Source organism: Phocoena sinus, chromosome 1, assembly GCF_008692025.1.
Source record: "Phocoena sinus isolate mPhoSin1 chromosome 1, mPhoSin1.pri, whole genome shotgun sequence".
Lineage (NCBI taxonomy): Eukaryota > Metazoa > Chordata > Mammalia > Artiodactyla > Phocoenidae > Phocoena > Phocoena sinus.
In genome coordinates this window covers 104,240,089-104,256,758 of record NC_045763.1, presented here as the reverse complement: position 1 = coordinate 104,256,758, position 16,670 = coordinate 104,240,089, and the positions used below count along the sequence as shown (strand labels likewise).

The 16,670-nt window shown below is 45.5% G+C and overlaps 1 protein-coding gene across 6 annotated transcripts in view; it reads left to right on the top strand.

Annotated features, from left to right (window-relative positions):
• Window positions 1-16,670, top strand: part of IGSF3 (immunoglobulin superfamily member 3) — a 99,034-nt gene that overhangs the window by 57,006 nt on the left and 25,358 nt on the right. For 4 of the 6 annotated variants that reach the window (XM_032627467.1, XM_032627449.1, XM_032627477.1 and 1 more), the window contains exons 4-7: window positions 6,291-6,701; window positions 11,222-11,611; window positions 12,989-13,048; window positions 15,764-16,165. In XM_032627467.1, the coding sequence (XP_032483358.1) occupies window positions 6,291-6,701; window positions 11,222-11,611; window positions 12,989-13,048; window positions 15,764-16,165 (1,263 nt within the window). The remainder of the gene's footprint in view (window positions 1-6,290; window positions 6,702-11,221; window positions 11,612-12,988; window positions 13,049-15,763; window positions 16,166-16,670) is intronic. The other 2 variants (XM_032627483.1, XM_032627491.1) reach the window with 1 other exon arrangement.

Below are 16,670 nucleotides of genomic sequence, written 5' to 3'. Positions count from 1 at the left end.
ATTGTTGGGTCATATGATAATTCTATTTTTATTTCTTTAAGGAACCTCCATAGTGTTCTCCATAGTGGCTGTATCAATTTACATTCCCACCAACAGTGCAAGAGGGTTCCCTTTTCTCCACACCCTCTCCAGCATTTGTTGTTTGTAGATTTTCTGATGATGCCCATTCTAACTGGTGTGAGGTGATACCTCATTGTAGTTTGGATTTGCATTTCCCTAATAATGAGTGATGTTGAGCAGCTTTTCATGTGCTTCTTGGCCATATGTATGTCTTCTTTGGAGAGATGTCTATTTAGGTCTTCTGCCCACTTTTGGATTGGGTTGTTTGCTTTTTTAATATTGAGCTGCATGAGCTGTTTATATATTTTGGAGATTAATCCTTTGTCCGATGATTCATTTGCAAATATTTTATCCCATTCTGAGGGTTGTCTTTTTGTCTTGTTTGTAGTTTTCCTTTGCTTTGCAAAAGCTTCTAAGTTTCATTAGGTCCCATTTGTTTATTTTTGTTTTTATTTCCATTACTCTAGGAGGTGGATCAAAAAAGATCCTGCTGTGATTTATGTCAAAGTGTGTTCCTCCTATGTTTTCCTCTGAGAGTTTTAGTGTCCAGTCTTACATTTAGATCTCTAATCCATTTTGAGTTTATTTTTGTGTATGTTGTTAGGAAGTGTTCTAATTTCATTCTTCTACATGTAGCTGTCAAGTTTTCCCAGAACCACTTATTGAAGAGACTGTCTTTTCTCCACTGTATATCCTTGCCTCCTTTGTCATAGATTAGTTGACCATAGGTGTGTGGGTTTATCTCTGGGCTTTCTATTCTGTTCCATTGATCTATATTTCTGTTTTTGTGCCAGTACCATATTGTCTTGATTACTGTAGATTTGTAGTATAGTCCGAAGTCAGGGAGTCTGATTCCTCCAGCTCCGTTTTTGTCCCTCAGGAGTGCTTTGGCTATCCGGGGTCTTTTGTGTCTCCATACAAATTTTAAGATTTTTTTGTTCTAGTTCTGTAAAAAATGCAACTGGTAATTTGATAGGGATTGCATTGAATCTGTAGATTGCTTTGGGTAGTATAGTCATTTTTACAATATTGATTCTTCCAATCCACGAACATGGTATATCTCTCTATCTGTTTGTGTCATCTTTGTTTTCTTTCATCAGTGTCTTATAGTTTTTTGAGTACATGTCTTTTACCTCCTTAGGTAGGTTTATTCCTAGGTATTTTATTCTTTTTGTTGCAATGGTGAATGGGATTGTTTCCTTAATTTCTCTTTCTGATCTTTCATTGTTAGTGTATAGGAATGCAAGAGATTTCTGTGCATTAATTTTGTATCCTGCAACTTTACCAGATTCATTGATGAGCTCTAGTAGTTTTCTGGTGGCACCTTTAGGATTCTCTATGTATAGTATCATGTCATCTGCAAACAGTGACAGTTTTACTTCTTCTTTTCCAATTTGTATTCCTTTTATTTCTTTTTCTTCTCTAATTGCTGTGGCTAGGACTTCCAAAACTATGTTGAATAATAGTGGCGAGAGTAGACATCCTTGTCTTGTTCCTGATCTTAGAGGAAATGCTTTCAGGTTTTCACCATTGAAAATGATGTTTGATATGGTTTTGTCATATATGGCCTTTATTATGTTGAGGTAGGTTCCCTCCATGCCCACTTTCTGGGGAGTTTTTATCATGAATGGGTAATGAATTTTGTCAAAAGCTTTTTCTGCATCTATTGAGATGATCACATGGCTTTTATTCTTCAATCTGTTAATATGGTGTATCGCATTGCTTGATTTGCATATATTGAAGAATCCTTGCATCCCTGAGATAAATCCCACTTGATCATGGTGTATGATCCTTTTAATGTGCTGTTGGATTCTGTTTGCTAGTATTTTGTTGAGAATTTTTGCATCTGTATTCATCAGTGATATTGGTCTGTAATCTTCTTTTTTTGTAGTATCTTTGTTTGGTTTCGGTATTGGGGTGATGGTGGCCTCATAGAATGAGTTTGGGAGTGTTCCTTCCTCTGCAGTTTTTTGGAAGAGGTTGAGAAGAATGGGTGTTAGCTCTTCTCTAAATGTTTGGTAGAGTTCACCTGTGAAGCCATCTGGTCCTGGACTTTTGTTTGTTGGAAGATTTTTAATCACAGTTTCAATTTCATTACTTGTGATTGGTCTGTTCATATTTTCTATTTCTTCCTGATTCTGTCTTGGAAGATTATACCTTTCTAAGAATTTGTCCATTTCTTCCAGGTTGTCCATTTTACTGGCATAGAGTTGTTTGTAGTAGTCTCTTAGTATGCTTTGTATTTCTGCAGTGTCTGTTGTAACTTCTCCTTTTTCATTTCTAATTTTATTGATTTGAGTCCTCTCTCTTTTTCTTGATGAGTCTGGCTAAAGGTTTACCAATTTTGTTTGTCTTCTCAAAGAACCAGCTTTTAGTTTTATTGATCTTTGTTATTGCTTTCTTTGTTTCTATTTCATTTATTTCTGATCTGATCTTTATGATTTATTTCCTTCTACTAACTTTGGGTTTTGTTCGTTTTTCTTTCTCTAGTTCCTTTAGGAGTAAGGTTAGATTGTTTATTTGAGAGTTTTCTTGTTTCTTAAGGTAGGCTTGGTATTGCTATAAACTTCCCTCTTAGTACTGCTTTTGCTGCATCCCATAGGTTTTGGATTGTTGTGTTTTCATTGTAATTTGTCTCTATGTATTTTTTGATTTCCTCTTTGATTTCTTCAGTGATCTCTTGGTTATTTAGTTACATATTGTTTAGTCTCCATGTACTTGTGTTTTTTACGTTTTTTTCCCTGCTATTGATTTCTAATCTCATAGCATTGTGGTCAGAAAAGATGCTTGATATGATTCCAATTTTCTTAAATTTACCAAGGCTTGATTTGTGACCCAAGATGTGATCTATTCTGGAGAATGTTCCATGTGCATTTGAGAAGAAAGTGTAATCTGCTGTTTTTGGATGGAATGTCCTATAAATACCAATTAAATCTATCTGGTCTGTTGTGTCATTTACAGCTTGTTTTTCCTTATTAATTTTCTGTTTGGATGATCTGTCCTTTGGTGTAAGTGAGGTGTTAAAGTCCCCCACTATTATAGTGTTACTGTCGATTTCCTCTTTTATAGCTGCTAGCAGTTGCCTTATGTATTGAGGTGCTCCTGTGTGGGGTGCATATATATTTATAATTGTTATATCTTCTTCTTGGATTGATCCCTTGATCATTATGTAGTGTCCTTCCTTGTCTCTTGTAACATTCTTTATTTTAAAGTCTATTTTATCTGATATGAGTATTGCTACTCCAGCTTTCTTTTGATTTCCATTTGCATGGAATATCATTTTCCATCCCCTCACTTTCAGACTGCATGTGTCCCTAGGTCTGAAGTGGGTCTCTTGTAGACAGCATATATATGGGTCTTTTTTTGTATCCATTCAGCAAGCCTGTGTCTTTTGGTTGGAGCATTTAATCCATTCATGTTTAAGGTAATTATCGATATGTTTCTTTCTATGACCATTTCCTTAATTGTTTTGGGTTTGTTTTTGTAGGTCCTTTTCTTCTCTTGTGTTTCCCACTTATAGGAGTTCCTATAGCATTTGTTGTAGAGCTGGTTTGGTGGTGCTGAATTCTCTTAGCTTTTGATTGTCTGTAAAGCTTTTGATTTCTATGTCAAATCTGAATTAGATCCTTGCCAGGTAGAGTAATCTTGGTTGTAGGTTCTTCCCTTTCATCACTTTAAATATATCATGCCACTCCTTTCTGGCTTGTAGAGTTTCTGCTGAGAAATCAGCTGTTAACCTGATGGGAGTTCCCTTGTATGTTATTTGTTGTTTTTCCCTTGTTACTTTCAATAATTTTTCTTTGTCTTTAATTTTTGACGGTTTGATTACTATGTGTCTTGGCGTGTTTCTCCTTGGGTTTATCCTGCCTGGGACTCTGCGCTTCCTGGACTTGGGTGGCTATTTCCTTTTCCATGTTAGAGAAGTTTTCTACTTTAATCTCTTCAGATATTTTCTCGGGTCCCTTCTCTCTCTCTTCTCCTTCTGGGACCCCTATAATGCGAATGTTGTTGCATTTAATGTTGTCCCAGAGGTCTCTTATGCTGTCTTCATTTCTTTTCATTCCTTTTTCTTTTTTCTGTTCCGCAGCAGTGAATGCCACCATTCTGTCTTCCAGGTCACTTATCCGTTCTTCTGCCTCAGTTATGCTGCTATTGATTCCTTCAGGTGTATTTTTCATTTCAGTTATTGTATTGTTCATCTGTGTTTGTTTGGTTTTTAATTCTTCTAGGTCTTTGTTAAACATTTCTTGCATCTTCTTGATCTTCGCCTCCATTATTTTTCTGAGGCCCTGGATCATCTTCACTATCATTATTCTGAATTTTTTTTTCTGGAAGGTTGCCTATTACCACTTCATTTAGTTGTTTTTCTGGGGTTTTATCTTGTTCCTTCATCTGGTACAAAGTCCTCTGCCTTTTCATCTTGTCTATCTTTCTGTGAATGTGGTTTTCCTTCCACAGGCTGCAAAATTGTAGTTCTTCTTGCTTCTGCTGTCTGCCCTCTGGTGGATGAGTTTATCTAGAGGTTTGTGCAAGCTTCCTGACGGGAGGGACCGGTGGTGGGTAGAGCTGGGTGTTGTTCTCAGTGATGGGCCTTTGGAACGTGGCTCTGAGCTGCCTGGGGCGCTGCTGAGTCAGGAAGCTAATGCAGCTGCAGGACCATGCTCAGACCTGAAGTGGGTCTGTGTGTCCTTTGGCTCCAGGGTAAGGAATTTTGTACCAGCTGTCTCCCTTGGCCCCTGGATGATGGAGGGAGGTGGAGGAGAAGGGAGAGGGATTTCATTGTGGCCGGCTCTGCGCCACAGTGTTTGCCAATGTGAAGGGTCAGAAATATCAAGGCTGTTCTGTTTTTCTGTCCACGTCATAATTTCCAGGCTTAATTGTGATAATAAAAAAACTAGAAATTAAGATTTCGACCCTTCACATCAGAGAGGGGATCATGTTTAGTCTCCGCAGGAAACTGCTGACCAGGTGACCACAGAGGAAATCTCATTGCTTGCCTGACTCATCCCCATACCATGGCTTCCTTCCAGCCCACGAACATGACACATGTTGACACATGAATAATATGAAAATTAAACCTACTAAAAAATTGAGGATGCTGCTGCTTCTCTCTACCACAACCTTTATTTATTTATTTATGTATGGCTGCTTTGGGTCTTCGTTGCTGCGCACGGGCTTTCTCTAGTTGCATCAAGCAGGGGCTACTCTTTGTTGTGGTGCACGGGCTTCTCATTGTAGTGGCTTCTGTTGTTGCAGAGCACGGGCTCTAGGCACATGGGCTTCAGTAGTTGTGGCTCGCGGGCTCTAGAGCACAGGCTCAGTAGTTGTGCTGCATGGGGTTAGTTGCTCTGTGGCATGTGGGGGTCTTCCTGGACCAGGGCTCGAACCTGTGTCTCCTGCATTGGCAGGTGGATTCTTAACCACTGTACCACCAGGGAAGTCCTTTTTTTAAAAAAAAAAAAAAAAAAAAAAAAAAGAAGAAGAAGAAATAACCTTCCTAGTGCACTGCACTGCTGACATGGGGGTGGGGTGGCTAGAAGGGAGAAAATGAGCAAGTTGTATAGAAAATGGGAAACTCGAAGTTCCAGGAACTCTTTTTGTTTGAAGTTCAGTGAGAAGCCAAGTTAAAATGTCTGGAAGCAATACTACCGTGAACAGCAAAATCTTATTTGACCTGACACAGAATTCCTTTTACATGTTATTTTCAGGGAGTTCATTTATTATATAAACTGAAATTTGACCCACTTTCTTTTAAGTCTACAAACATTATTTTACTTACGTATTTTTTTTATTGAAGTGTAGTTGATTTAGAATGTTTCAGGTGTATAGCAGAGTGATTCAGTTATACACACATATATTCTTTTTCAGATTGCTTCCCATTATAGGTTATTACAAGATATTGAATATAGTTCTCTGTGCTATATAGTAAGTCCTTGTAGTTTTCTATTTTATATATAGTAGTGTATATCTGTGAATCTCGAATTCTGAATTTATCCCTCTGCCCCCAAGTCACTTTTTATCTGAGTGTTATTGAAATATCAACCAGGTAAGTGTAAGCGCCAAAAAATTGCAGTCCAAATCCAAACAGAAAATTCGTTCGGTTTCTGTGCCATCTGGGGTCCTCCATGGCCACACAGGGACTGTCGAAGGCTGGCGGGTGGGAGCTCAGCCCCACAGGTGTAAGATCTGTGGCTTTGTGACCGTGTCCCCTGGCTGTTCCTGTGTTGCAGTGATCCCGGACTCCCTGCAGTCCACTGCTGTGCGCCATACTCTGCACAGAGTGGAGCAGGACCCCCTAGAGCTCACGTGTGAGGTGGCCACGGAGACGTTACAGCACAGCCACCTGTCCGTGGCCTGGCTACGGCAGCGGGGCGGCGAGAAGCCGGTGGAGGTCATTGCCCTGAGCCGGGATTTTGTGCTGCAGTCGAGCAGCGACTACGCGCAGAGGCAGAGCCTGGGGGAGGTGCGCCTGGACAAGCTGGGGAGCAGCACCTTCCGCCTCACCGTCTTCCACTTGCAGCCCTCCGACCAGGGCGAGTTCTACTGCGAGGCCACCGAGTGGATCCAGGACCCAGACGGCTCGTGGTACCCGATGACCCGAAAGCGTTCCGAGGGGACTGTGGTCAACGTCCAGCCCACCGGTCAGTCTCTCGTCCCCACTCTCTGTCTGGCAGGGAGGGTGGTCAGACAGGCTGTGCAGACCCTTCTGGCGGTTCTGCAAGTACTCGGGTTACCTAGGGCCCAGGTAGCCCAAGCCCTGACCTTCTCAGGCTGCACTCCCCCGGCCCCTGAGTCCAGCTGGGCTCTCGACCGGAGCCAAAAGCTATTGCCTGACTACCTCAGCTGGGCTGGGGGCGGGTGTTCCATGGGCCTTTGGTTCCCTGGCTTGGTTGGAAGGTGGTGGCGTGCCGTCCTGGAGCTGCAGCAGGTGCCCAAGGGCCTTTCCTTGTGTTACTGCTCACCTTCAGTGAGGGGCTGCCATTGTCCTGGTGAGCGGAGCTGTGGTTTGTGGGAGGTGAGCTGGGGCATCTGAGGCACAGGTGGGGGTCCCCCTTCAGGACCTGTAGTTTGACACCCCGCCACGCCACCCCATCCCATTTGCTCCAGTCACATGGCGGCGGTCTTGGTCTTTGCATAGCTTTCCTGCCACCTGGTCTTCTGCCATCCTAAGGGTGTGCTTCAGACTTACCTAATAGCACAGATTCCCAGGCTCTCAGGCAGTGCAGATTCCTGAATCAGCCTTCTGGGGTGGGACCCGGGAAGCTGGATTTTCAGTACACTTCCACTGTCTGTGCTTTGTCAGGCAGAGCTAGAGGTAAAAAGGGCAGAAGCGACTCTCTGGACATCTAATGGGCGTGAGGGCTTTTACGAGAAGGGTTGGGCTCCCGCGCTGGGAGCACTTTATCTGCTCTGTAGGACCCAGCGCATTTAGCAGCTTCTGGAACTTCCGGTACTAAACCTACAGAAGGCACTTTATTTCATATTTATCCCTTCCCTTCCTGGATGGTGTTAAGAGCAGCTTCAAAAGTCTGGGCCAGATTTTAAGTCTTAGCGCTTTCAAATTAGGTTGCATCAGTTAATCTTCTTTATTTTAATCTTACCAATTTGGAATGAGGATTTTTTTGAATTTGCCCAGCAAATGTATCCAGACGAAGCCAGCAAAGGGAAAACTAGGTGAAAAAATAGTTGATGACTTCACTCCGTGTCTGTGCTGCTCTGGTTCAGTGGTTGCAGCCCCAATGCTGCCCTTCTCTTAGTTGATTTCAGCCGACACTTAGTAAGTTTCTGCAACGCTGCAGGTGTGACGATAGGCATCGGGGATTCAGAGATGAATAATGCTTGGTCCCTGCACTCGGGGAACTACAGATGTGAAAGCCAGTGGCTGAGTGAAGGGTGCCCTGGGAACATGGTGAATGTGAAGTGTTCTTGCAACAATGTTTTCCCTGGGTGGGGTGGTTGAGGAAAATTCAGGAAAACCAACACATTTGGTGACTTGAGCTGAGCCTTGAAGCTTGAGCAGACATCAGGAGGAGACGCAGAAAGGTACAGAATTGTTTGACCTGCTTGGCAAGCACAGAGAAGTCAAGGGTGAGCAGATGTTGAGTTCCGGATTAGGAGTGGTGAGAGGAGATAGGAAAGGTGGCCTGAAGCCCACATGCTAGAATGTGAGCTTGGCCTTGACCCTGTGGTCCGAGCTGAATCAAGTTGTTCTCAGAATCTTAGGAGTCCTGTAGAGGTGCCTGAGTGGCCGCTTGTGGGTGGGCATGTGTGTGTGTTCATGTGTATGGGTGCATGCCATGGGGTGCTTGAGGAGGGCGTTTGAGGGCCGCGGTGTTTCCCCTTTGCCTGAACCAAATGTTTTCTGTACTGGGCAGCAAAAGACTTTGTATGAGGAAAGGAAGGGCTGCCCGCGACCGCCCTGCCTGGGCATAGCTTGAAAACCACTGCTGCCAACATTTGGAGGAGGGAATAGAGATTTTTAAGCAGAGAGTGACACAGTCAGGCCTGGGTTTTAGAAGGGAACAACCATGGAGGCCACCTAGTGTTGACTAAACATGTTGGGTCTGAAGTTGGGAGACCAGGTAGGGAAGGGCTGATAAGGCCAGGGCTAGCTCAGTGGCAGTGACCTAGGAAGCGGGCAGTGGGTGCTCGAGGCAACAGAATGGAGAGTATTGTGGAAGGAGGAATCCGAGGCTGGGGCTTCGGGGGATACCTGGAACTGTGATAAGGAGGGATGAGGCAATGTGCCAAGTCTTGCTTGAGAGCCTCTGCTTCCCCTTCAGTGGCAGCACTGGGTGTCTTTGCATTTGTTCTTGTGAATTTTGGTCAAGGAGTCCATCCCGCAAGCAGACCTTCATAGAGATGCTCAGCATGTGAAGCACCCAGCATGTGATCAGACGTGGCACTCAGAGGCTGAGCTTGGGAGCGATGAGGGCCCAGGATAACTGTGGCAGTAAGAGGTGGTCAGGGGAGCAGGTTCGAGAGACAGAGTGGTCAGGCCAGCGGGAGAAGCAGGAGGGATGGTGTCATGGACCCAAGGGAGGAGAGCTGGTCCAGAGGCTAAAACATACTTGAGAAACGCCTTTGGTTGTGATGGGCAGGGGGTGTCATTGGGGACATTTGCTGGGTCGGTGAAGTGTGGGAGAAGGCCCAAAGCCAAATTTCAGTGAGCTGAGGAGTGAGGGGGTATTGGAAAAAGCATAAATCGATTTATGGAGGTTTAATTGACTGGGTATAACAAGGGCAAATGGCTGTGCAGAAAAGAGGTTGGTTTGCCCTGAATCTCATCTTCAACCTGGGAATGTGAAAGCTTCACCAGGCTATGGGGAGATTCCCGTGAGATCAGAAGACTCTTTGGCTGCCAAAAGAAGACAGCCACTGTTGCAGCCAGCCTAACTCTGAAGAAGTAGGAAGTCTGAGGTCTGGGGCACCTGTTTGCATGTCTTCAGTGGCATTTATGTGGAAGGGGTGGGGTTTTTTTTTGTTTTTTGTTTTTTCTAAAATCTCTGATGTTGAGGTATAGATTACTGTAATCTGGTTGACCAGAAAGCCAGTATGTGGCAAATGACATGGGCTCCGTCCCACGTGGGTGTATGCATCTAGGCAGAGGCTGGCAGAGTGAAACCCAGGTCTCTCAGCTTGTTCTTTTGGGAAGGGAAGCTGAGGCAGCAGCTGTCACTTTAGAAGTGAGCCCTTGGAGTCGTTGAGGGTAATTCGCTTTGTCGGGAAGTTTGGGTAATAAAGGAAGAAGCTGATTCACTGGAGAAAATGGGTGTTGGGGGCAAGACCCTGGCTCATGTGGGAGGGGAGGAGATGGAGAGCCTGAGGAACAGGTGGGTACAAAGCCAAACTTGAGCTGGAGAATAGGAATGTGGAAGCAGCACTCTTGTGATTGCTGTGTTTTTTAGGGAAATAGGATTCTCATCTGCTTGAAGAGTGCATGGGATAGGGGGGTAAGAATGGGGCAAGGCCCTTAAAGATAAGATACCACTTCAAGATAGTGGTAACGGCTTGGAAATGCCAGTGTGGGGAAGACAGTCGAGATTGGAGCTAATGGTTATACAAGGAATTCAAACATCCCTGTAAATGCGATTCTCCAGTCAATGTTTTCTTTAGAGGCATAGAGCTAGAACTGGGAGGGGAAGGACTTGGGCAGTACTTACAACTGAAGCCTCTCCCACCCAAGGCTCTGTGACTCTGTTTTCCAGGACCCTTCACTCCTTTGTCTTCTGCCACGGGTGCCTGTGAGATACGATCATTATCTCATGGCATTGACAGTCACCGTGCACCGTTACATGGTGTGTGGGACAGTTAGTGGCGATGAGCCCTTCTTTGATCAGGCCTCTCCCCCCCGATGCCTGGTTTAACTCCCAGCTCTTTGAAGGGTGCTTGGGTTCATTGACCATTTCAGAGGTCATCTGGCTGTCCTTGGAAGTAGGTACTTTCCCACTCCATCTTTCTAGAGATTTGATCTGACAGGTGATAGATTAGTGAAAAGACATTAGTTTTCACTTTTCCTATGCAGTTTTGTTAGGGATTGTCTTACCTGTGTCTTACTTCCAGTATTCACTTGGGGGTGGAGGACATCTTTCTCTCTCTCTCTCCAGATAGATAGATAGATAGATAGACAGACAGATTTCTCTCTCTCTCTCCAGATAGATAGATAGATAGATGGATAGATGGATAGATAGATAGAATGTTTATTTAGATTGGGGTCAGCACCTGGGGCACTGGGTAATTTGTCTCACAAGTCTCAGCAGGGTCATGTGTATAATATTTACTGAAAATATTTGTAGTCCTGATGCTTTGATAGCGTTCTGGGCATATAGATCAAGGATGGACCTTTGTAATCTGCTGTGCAAGTGAAATTAGGAGTGATATTGCTTGCGGATCTCAGAGTCTAACCTGGGGGATTATACGCTGCAGACAGAGCCCTGTCAACTTGACTGGGATAACAAGCCCTTTAGACTCTCTGGGTCTGGCTACCTTTGAGTTCCCTCTGTGATATTCGAGAGTTTTTCTCTCAAGACAGGTGTGGAGGTGCCTTCCCAGTAGTCATCTTGGTGAGAAGGTGTGGGTGGTGGGAATTTGCTGATGCGGTTTGGAGAGCTGGCGCCCTCGGTCACCCAGAATGCATCCGTTTTGTTATTTGTTTTCTCAGACAAAGAGTTCACCGTTCGGCTGGAGACCGACAAGCGGCTGTATACGGTAGGTGAACCGGCAGAGTTCAGGTGCATCCTGGAGGGGCAGAACACTCCCGACCGTTACTTTGCCGTCTCCTGGGCCTTCAACAGCTCGCTCATTGCCAGCATGGGGCCGAATGCTGTGCCGGTCCTCAACAGTGAGTTCACGCATCGGGAGGCCAGGGGCCAACTCAAGGTGGCCAAGGAGAGCGACAGCGTCTTCGTGCTGAAGATTTACCACCTCCGCCAGGAGGACAGTGGGAAATACAACTGTCGTGTGACAGAGAGAGAGAAAACAGTCACCGGGGAATTCATCGACAAGGAGAGCAAGCGTCCCAAGAACATCCCCATCATCGTCCTCCCCATCAGTAAGTGCAGGGATGTGCTGCTTCCTCCTCCTCCCACTCGTCTGGTTCAGTAGCTAGCACCATCTGACAGAAGTTGGGGGAGAGGAGAAGAGCTGTGGGGAGGGAAGGGCAGGGCGGGGCAGGTTCAGTCTGAGCTGGCAGAGAAAACCTGTTACCCCCTCTCCTTTCTCCAGCTCACCTGCCCACACTTAGCAACCCTGGTAGGCAGAGCGTCGGGTGTATGTTTGCAGGCTGGAGAGGGGCACGGCAGATCCTAGCGCTAGCAGCTCTGTGTAAATGCCTGCAGTGCCAGCTCAGCCTGGATGCCAACCAGGAATCCAGGACAGCTGTTTGCTCCTGTGTGGGAATTAAGTCCCAGAAGAAGTGGGTGGATGCCCGTCTTGAAATCTCACTTAAGAGGGTTGGTCTTTTATGGGAGGATTTTAAATGCTAAAGGGCATTATTAAGAAAGATTCACTCTCTGGGTTTTGGAGGTATAGGGGATTGGCATTACCCTAATTGTCTATCCCCTGTCGGAATTGGGTTTTTAAAAGTCAGTGGATGGGACCTCTCACATCTTCCTGGAGCACAGGCTTTTAAAGCTTAGCTTATTTCCAAGGCTGCTTAGGTGGGCTCCCCGCCTCCTTGTAGCTGGCATTGTCTGGGTGGGTATCAGTCGGGACCGGGGACCCGGGGGACTGCCTGTGTTCGCTTATGTTGGGTTTAGTTATCCATAGTATCAGGATGTTCTCATTAATACCTCGTTTCTCTCATAGTTTTGTTTTTAGTAAAATGAGAATGCTTTGAATGCCCTGATTTTAAGCAAGATGGTGACGTTTTTAAACTAACCTTTATTTAACCTTTTGCTCCACTGCTCAAGCTGTTCTTTCTCTTAGCCCTGTAATGATTCCTTTTTCATTTTTATTTACCCTTTTACGTATTTAATATAGTTTCGAGTGTGAAGAAAGGAAACAGACAATAGGGGTCTTGCCACTCTTTTTTTCTTTTCTCACCAACAGGATGACTTTCCTGTGTGCTTTGTTTTTTTTTTTTTTTTAAATCTCTCTCTCACACACATCTCACCTTGAAATTCTTTTCTTTCTGAGACTGTTTCCCCCTGCAATGCCTAGCATGGTGCTTTGCGTAGGGTAGGTGCTTGCTGAATGGAATTTGTTAAACTGGATGCCCACTCTCTTTAGTATTTTCCTGTCGGACTGCGCCTGCCTTAACCACGGTCTCTCTACTTTTAAATCTGCAACTAATTCCTCATTGTTCTATAAGGATCCAGTGAAGGGCAGCCACACTGTGTACTTCCCTATTTTTTGTACTAAGAGATTTCCTCCATCTCCTTCCGAGAACTTGTTTGATGATCTGTGGCCTGCTATATTGCTTTTCCAGCAGATAACTGGGTAGTTAAAGTCCCCCAGCACCACCAGATCCTGCCCCAAGGCCACTTGGGTAAGTCTACCAAAGAACAACAGTGATCACATCGGTAATGGTGATAATAAAAACTCAGATTTTAATGGCGCTTTTCCTCTCAAGAGCCCAAAGTGCTTCTGCGTGTATCATCTCCTTCTCCACTCCCACCCCTCCAGTCCTTGGAGAGGCCAGTATTCTATCCATCCTGTGAATGAAGAGGCCAGAGCACCATACAGGGAAGTGGCTGAGCTGGTCTGATAGTGGTCGGTCGAGCTTGCATCGCATGGGAAGTATTTGCTTCTAACTCCAGACTCACTGCTCTGCGCTTAGCCTGTGCTCCGTCACCAACCTCCTGATTTGAAATTTCGTTTGTAACCGTGCACTCAGATTCTCATTAGTTCTGTCCTAGTTTTCATTTAATCCAGAGAGTTTTAAATTGTTGGCTGCCTTTTCTCAGGCCTGAGAACACTTGTAGATAGTCTTTAACAGGCAGTCAGCACCGTGTCTGCATTTGCCTTTGCCTGGGCTGCGGAATGGTTTTGCTTCTCGTAGTTTCACATCTAACTGCGTGGTTTTTCCAGGCTTGCTCAAGTAACAGAGCACCAAACAGCAGCCCTTGTAACAAACAAGCCAGGGCTTATAGAAGATAGAGCCCATTGGGGTGACAGTAGGGGGTGGGAGTGATGTCCTGCAAGTCATTCTTCTGCTTGAGGCAAGCAAAGGGATTTTTTTTTCCACTGATGCCGAAGTTGCCCTTCTTTAATTCCTCACTTTGAATTGATAACGCTGGAAGTGAGTCACTAATGAGTCTTTAATCTGAAGAGGAATATTGTTATTATTAATGAGGATGATGAAAAATAATTACCCCATCTAATACCCTCAGTGTCGTGACCCTAAGAAGTAGGACTCTTAGTAGCTCCATTTTGCACATAAGAAATGGAAGCTTGGGTAGGTTAAGTAAGAGCCCCGAGATTGCAGAGTTAGGAAGCAGTAGACCTGGGCCTGAGCGTGGTCTGCCTGCCTCCAAATCCTTGCTTTCAGCCACTACTGCTACAGATGTAGCTACTCGGGAGCCCTGTCATCTCCATGACTCATCTAGGTATGGCTTCTGGGAAAATTCCTATTCCCCACCCTGTCTGTCTGGACTTTTTTTCATGTGAAACAAGCCAACCCAGAATGGGTGGAAGACATGTTCACTGTAGCAAGAGCTCCATGCCTGGGCTCAGTGCTCATCTTTGCGTGTTTCTGCCTGTGGGGGAAACACACGGGAGAAAAGATTGATTCAAATGCATGGCCGTGGGTATGCTTTTCCCCTCAGTAATTGGGTGTGCCTCTTAATCTGGGATTTGATTTACTGATTGATTTAAAATTGATGTATGTGTTTCATGTGGATGGTGCCCAGAAAATTGGAGCCGAATTCGTCGGTACTTGCTGTTTTTTGACACTTAAGGGCTTTTGGAGCTCTATAGATAATTATACAAAATAATCTATGCATAATTAAGATAAAGTATCCACATTCTTTATAAAAACAAAGAGTTAACGGGAGTAGTAAAATTAATTATGATCATGGTAACCAGTTTTTGAAAACCTACGTATTAGGTGATTTATAGACATTGTCTCATTTACTTTTTAATCTTTGAGAAACTGCAAAACGTAGCACTCTCCCTGTCTCATAGAAGAAGGCGTGTAGAGCTTAAATAATTCCATTGGTGGAGTTCATATAGCTAAGTGAGGAGCGAAGGAGAGAGGAATCCTTATCCCCGAGTTTGATTGGCAGAAACTCAAGGTCAAGAGCAGTGGAACCCCAGGGCTGAAGGTGGACAGCAGCAGGAAGGCGAGCCACCGGCTTTGGTCTGTTGCTGTGTGTTAATGAAAGTACGAAAGCTTGCTCCCCACACACGCTGTGAAATGAGGCCATCTGTGCTCTATTACTGCCCACACCCAAGCAAGCACGTGTTGTCCTCCAAATGCTTCCTGTCACTTTTTTTTTTTTCTATCTCCTGATATTGCCCTGAAGGGCTCAAATGGCATGTATGGATGTTCAGCTTTTATGTGACTGCTGTAGCCCCTAAATTATGGGAAGATTCGGTGAAGTAGAATTTTCAAGGTATTCAACGTACTGAAAATCCAAGTCAAAGATTCTTGAACCCTGCTGAACACATTACAGTCATCCTTCAGATTCCGAGGGGGATTGGTTCCAGGACCGCCTCAAATCTGCGGATGCTCAAGTCCCTTATATAAAATGGCATTGGATTTGCATATAACCTGTGCACATCATCTCTAGATTACTTATACCTAATACAGTGTACATGCTATGTAAAGAGTTGCCAGCGCACAGCAAATTCAAGTTTTGCTTTTTGGAACCTACTGGAATTTTTTTTTTTTTTTTTTGGCATATTTTCTATCCATAGTTGGTTGAACCCCTGGATGTGGAAGCAGTGGATATGGAGGGCCTGATGAATTGCTTTGTGCCCTAAGGGTAATGTCTCTCTGTTCTGATTCAGTCTCAGGTCTTAGACGCTCATGATCCCACACGTTATCTTTGTATCCAATAAAGGGTCTCCTAGGTTATCAGCTCTAAAATCACAGGGAGCGAAACCCAGAACCAGCCAGGGCTTGCAGCAGCAGCAAGTGTCAGTGCTTGCATCCTCCAAGGTCCCCTTGTACCTGAATAGAGTGACATTTGTACCCCTCCTCCTTTGATGTCAGTGGAGCCCAGAAAGCCCCAGCGTGGCACTCTCTCCCTCTGCACAGAGAGCAGCATCTCAGTGGAGGTGGCCAGCAATGCCAGCGTCGTCCTGGAGGGTGAGAATCTACACCTTTCCTGCAGCATCCGCACAGCGGGTAGACCACTAGGCCGCTTCTCCGTCATCTGGCAGCTGGTGGACAGGCAGAACCGCCGCAGCAACATCATGTGGCTGGACCGGGACGGCACCGTGCAGCCTGGCACGTCCTACTGGGAGCGCAGCAGCTTCGGGGGCGTCCAGATGGAGCAGGTGCAGCCCAACTCGTTCAGCCTGGGCATCTTCAACAGCAGGAGGGAGGACGAGGGCCAGTACGAATGCCACGTGACCGAATGGGTGCGGGCAGTGGATGGCGAGTGGCAGGTCGTGGGGGAACGCCGGGCCAGCACCCTCGTGTCCATCACGGCTCTCGGTAAGTAAGCTCGGCAGTCTTTCCGTGGGACCGTTGGGGAGATGCTCCCGTGTCAAGACTCTTGTAGGAGATAGACGGCACCTTCCAAAGGGTTTGATTGAAGAAAGTATTTATGGAAGTGTGGATGGGGCTCAAGGAACCAATAGTGGTTCTCCATGGTGGGCCCTGGGGATGGGCAACAGCTGAGCGCTGCTACTACTCCTTGGTCTGGGTGGTAGGAGTGAAGTTGTAAGGATTCTGGCCTGGGGAGTGGTGGCCCCAGGTGGAGGAACAAAGCCCACTGCCAAAATTAACCTGGAAGAGCGGGAACAAATCCTCTCCCTCCTACACCCCAGGCCCTCCTGTGCAGGGGCTCAGCCCTCCTGAAAATTCAGAGCAGGGCAGAGAAGAGTAGAAAATCACCTTTTGCCATCTATTTAGCCCTTACTACCCTTCCTGGCTGAGTGTAAGCACTTAAGCTTAATTGTTCCTTGGAATCCTCACCTAGCCTACAGATAGACACTGT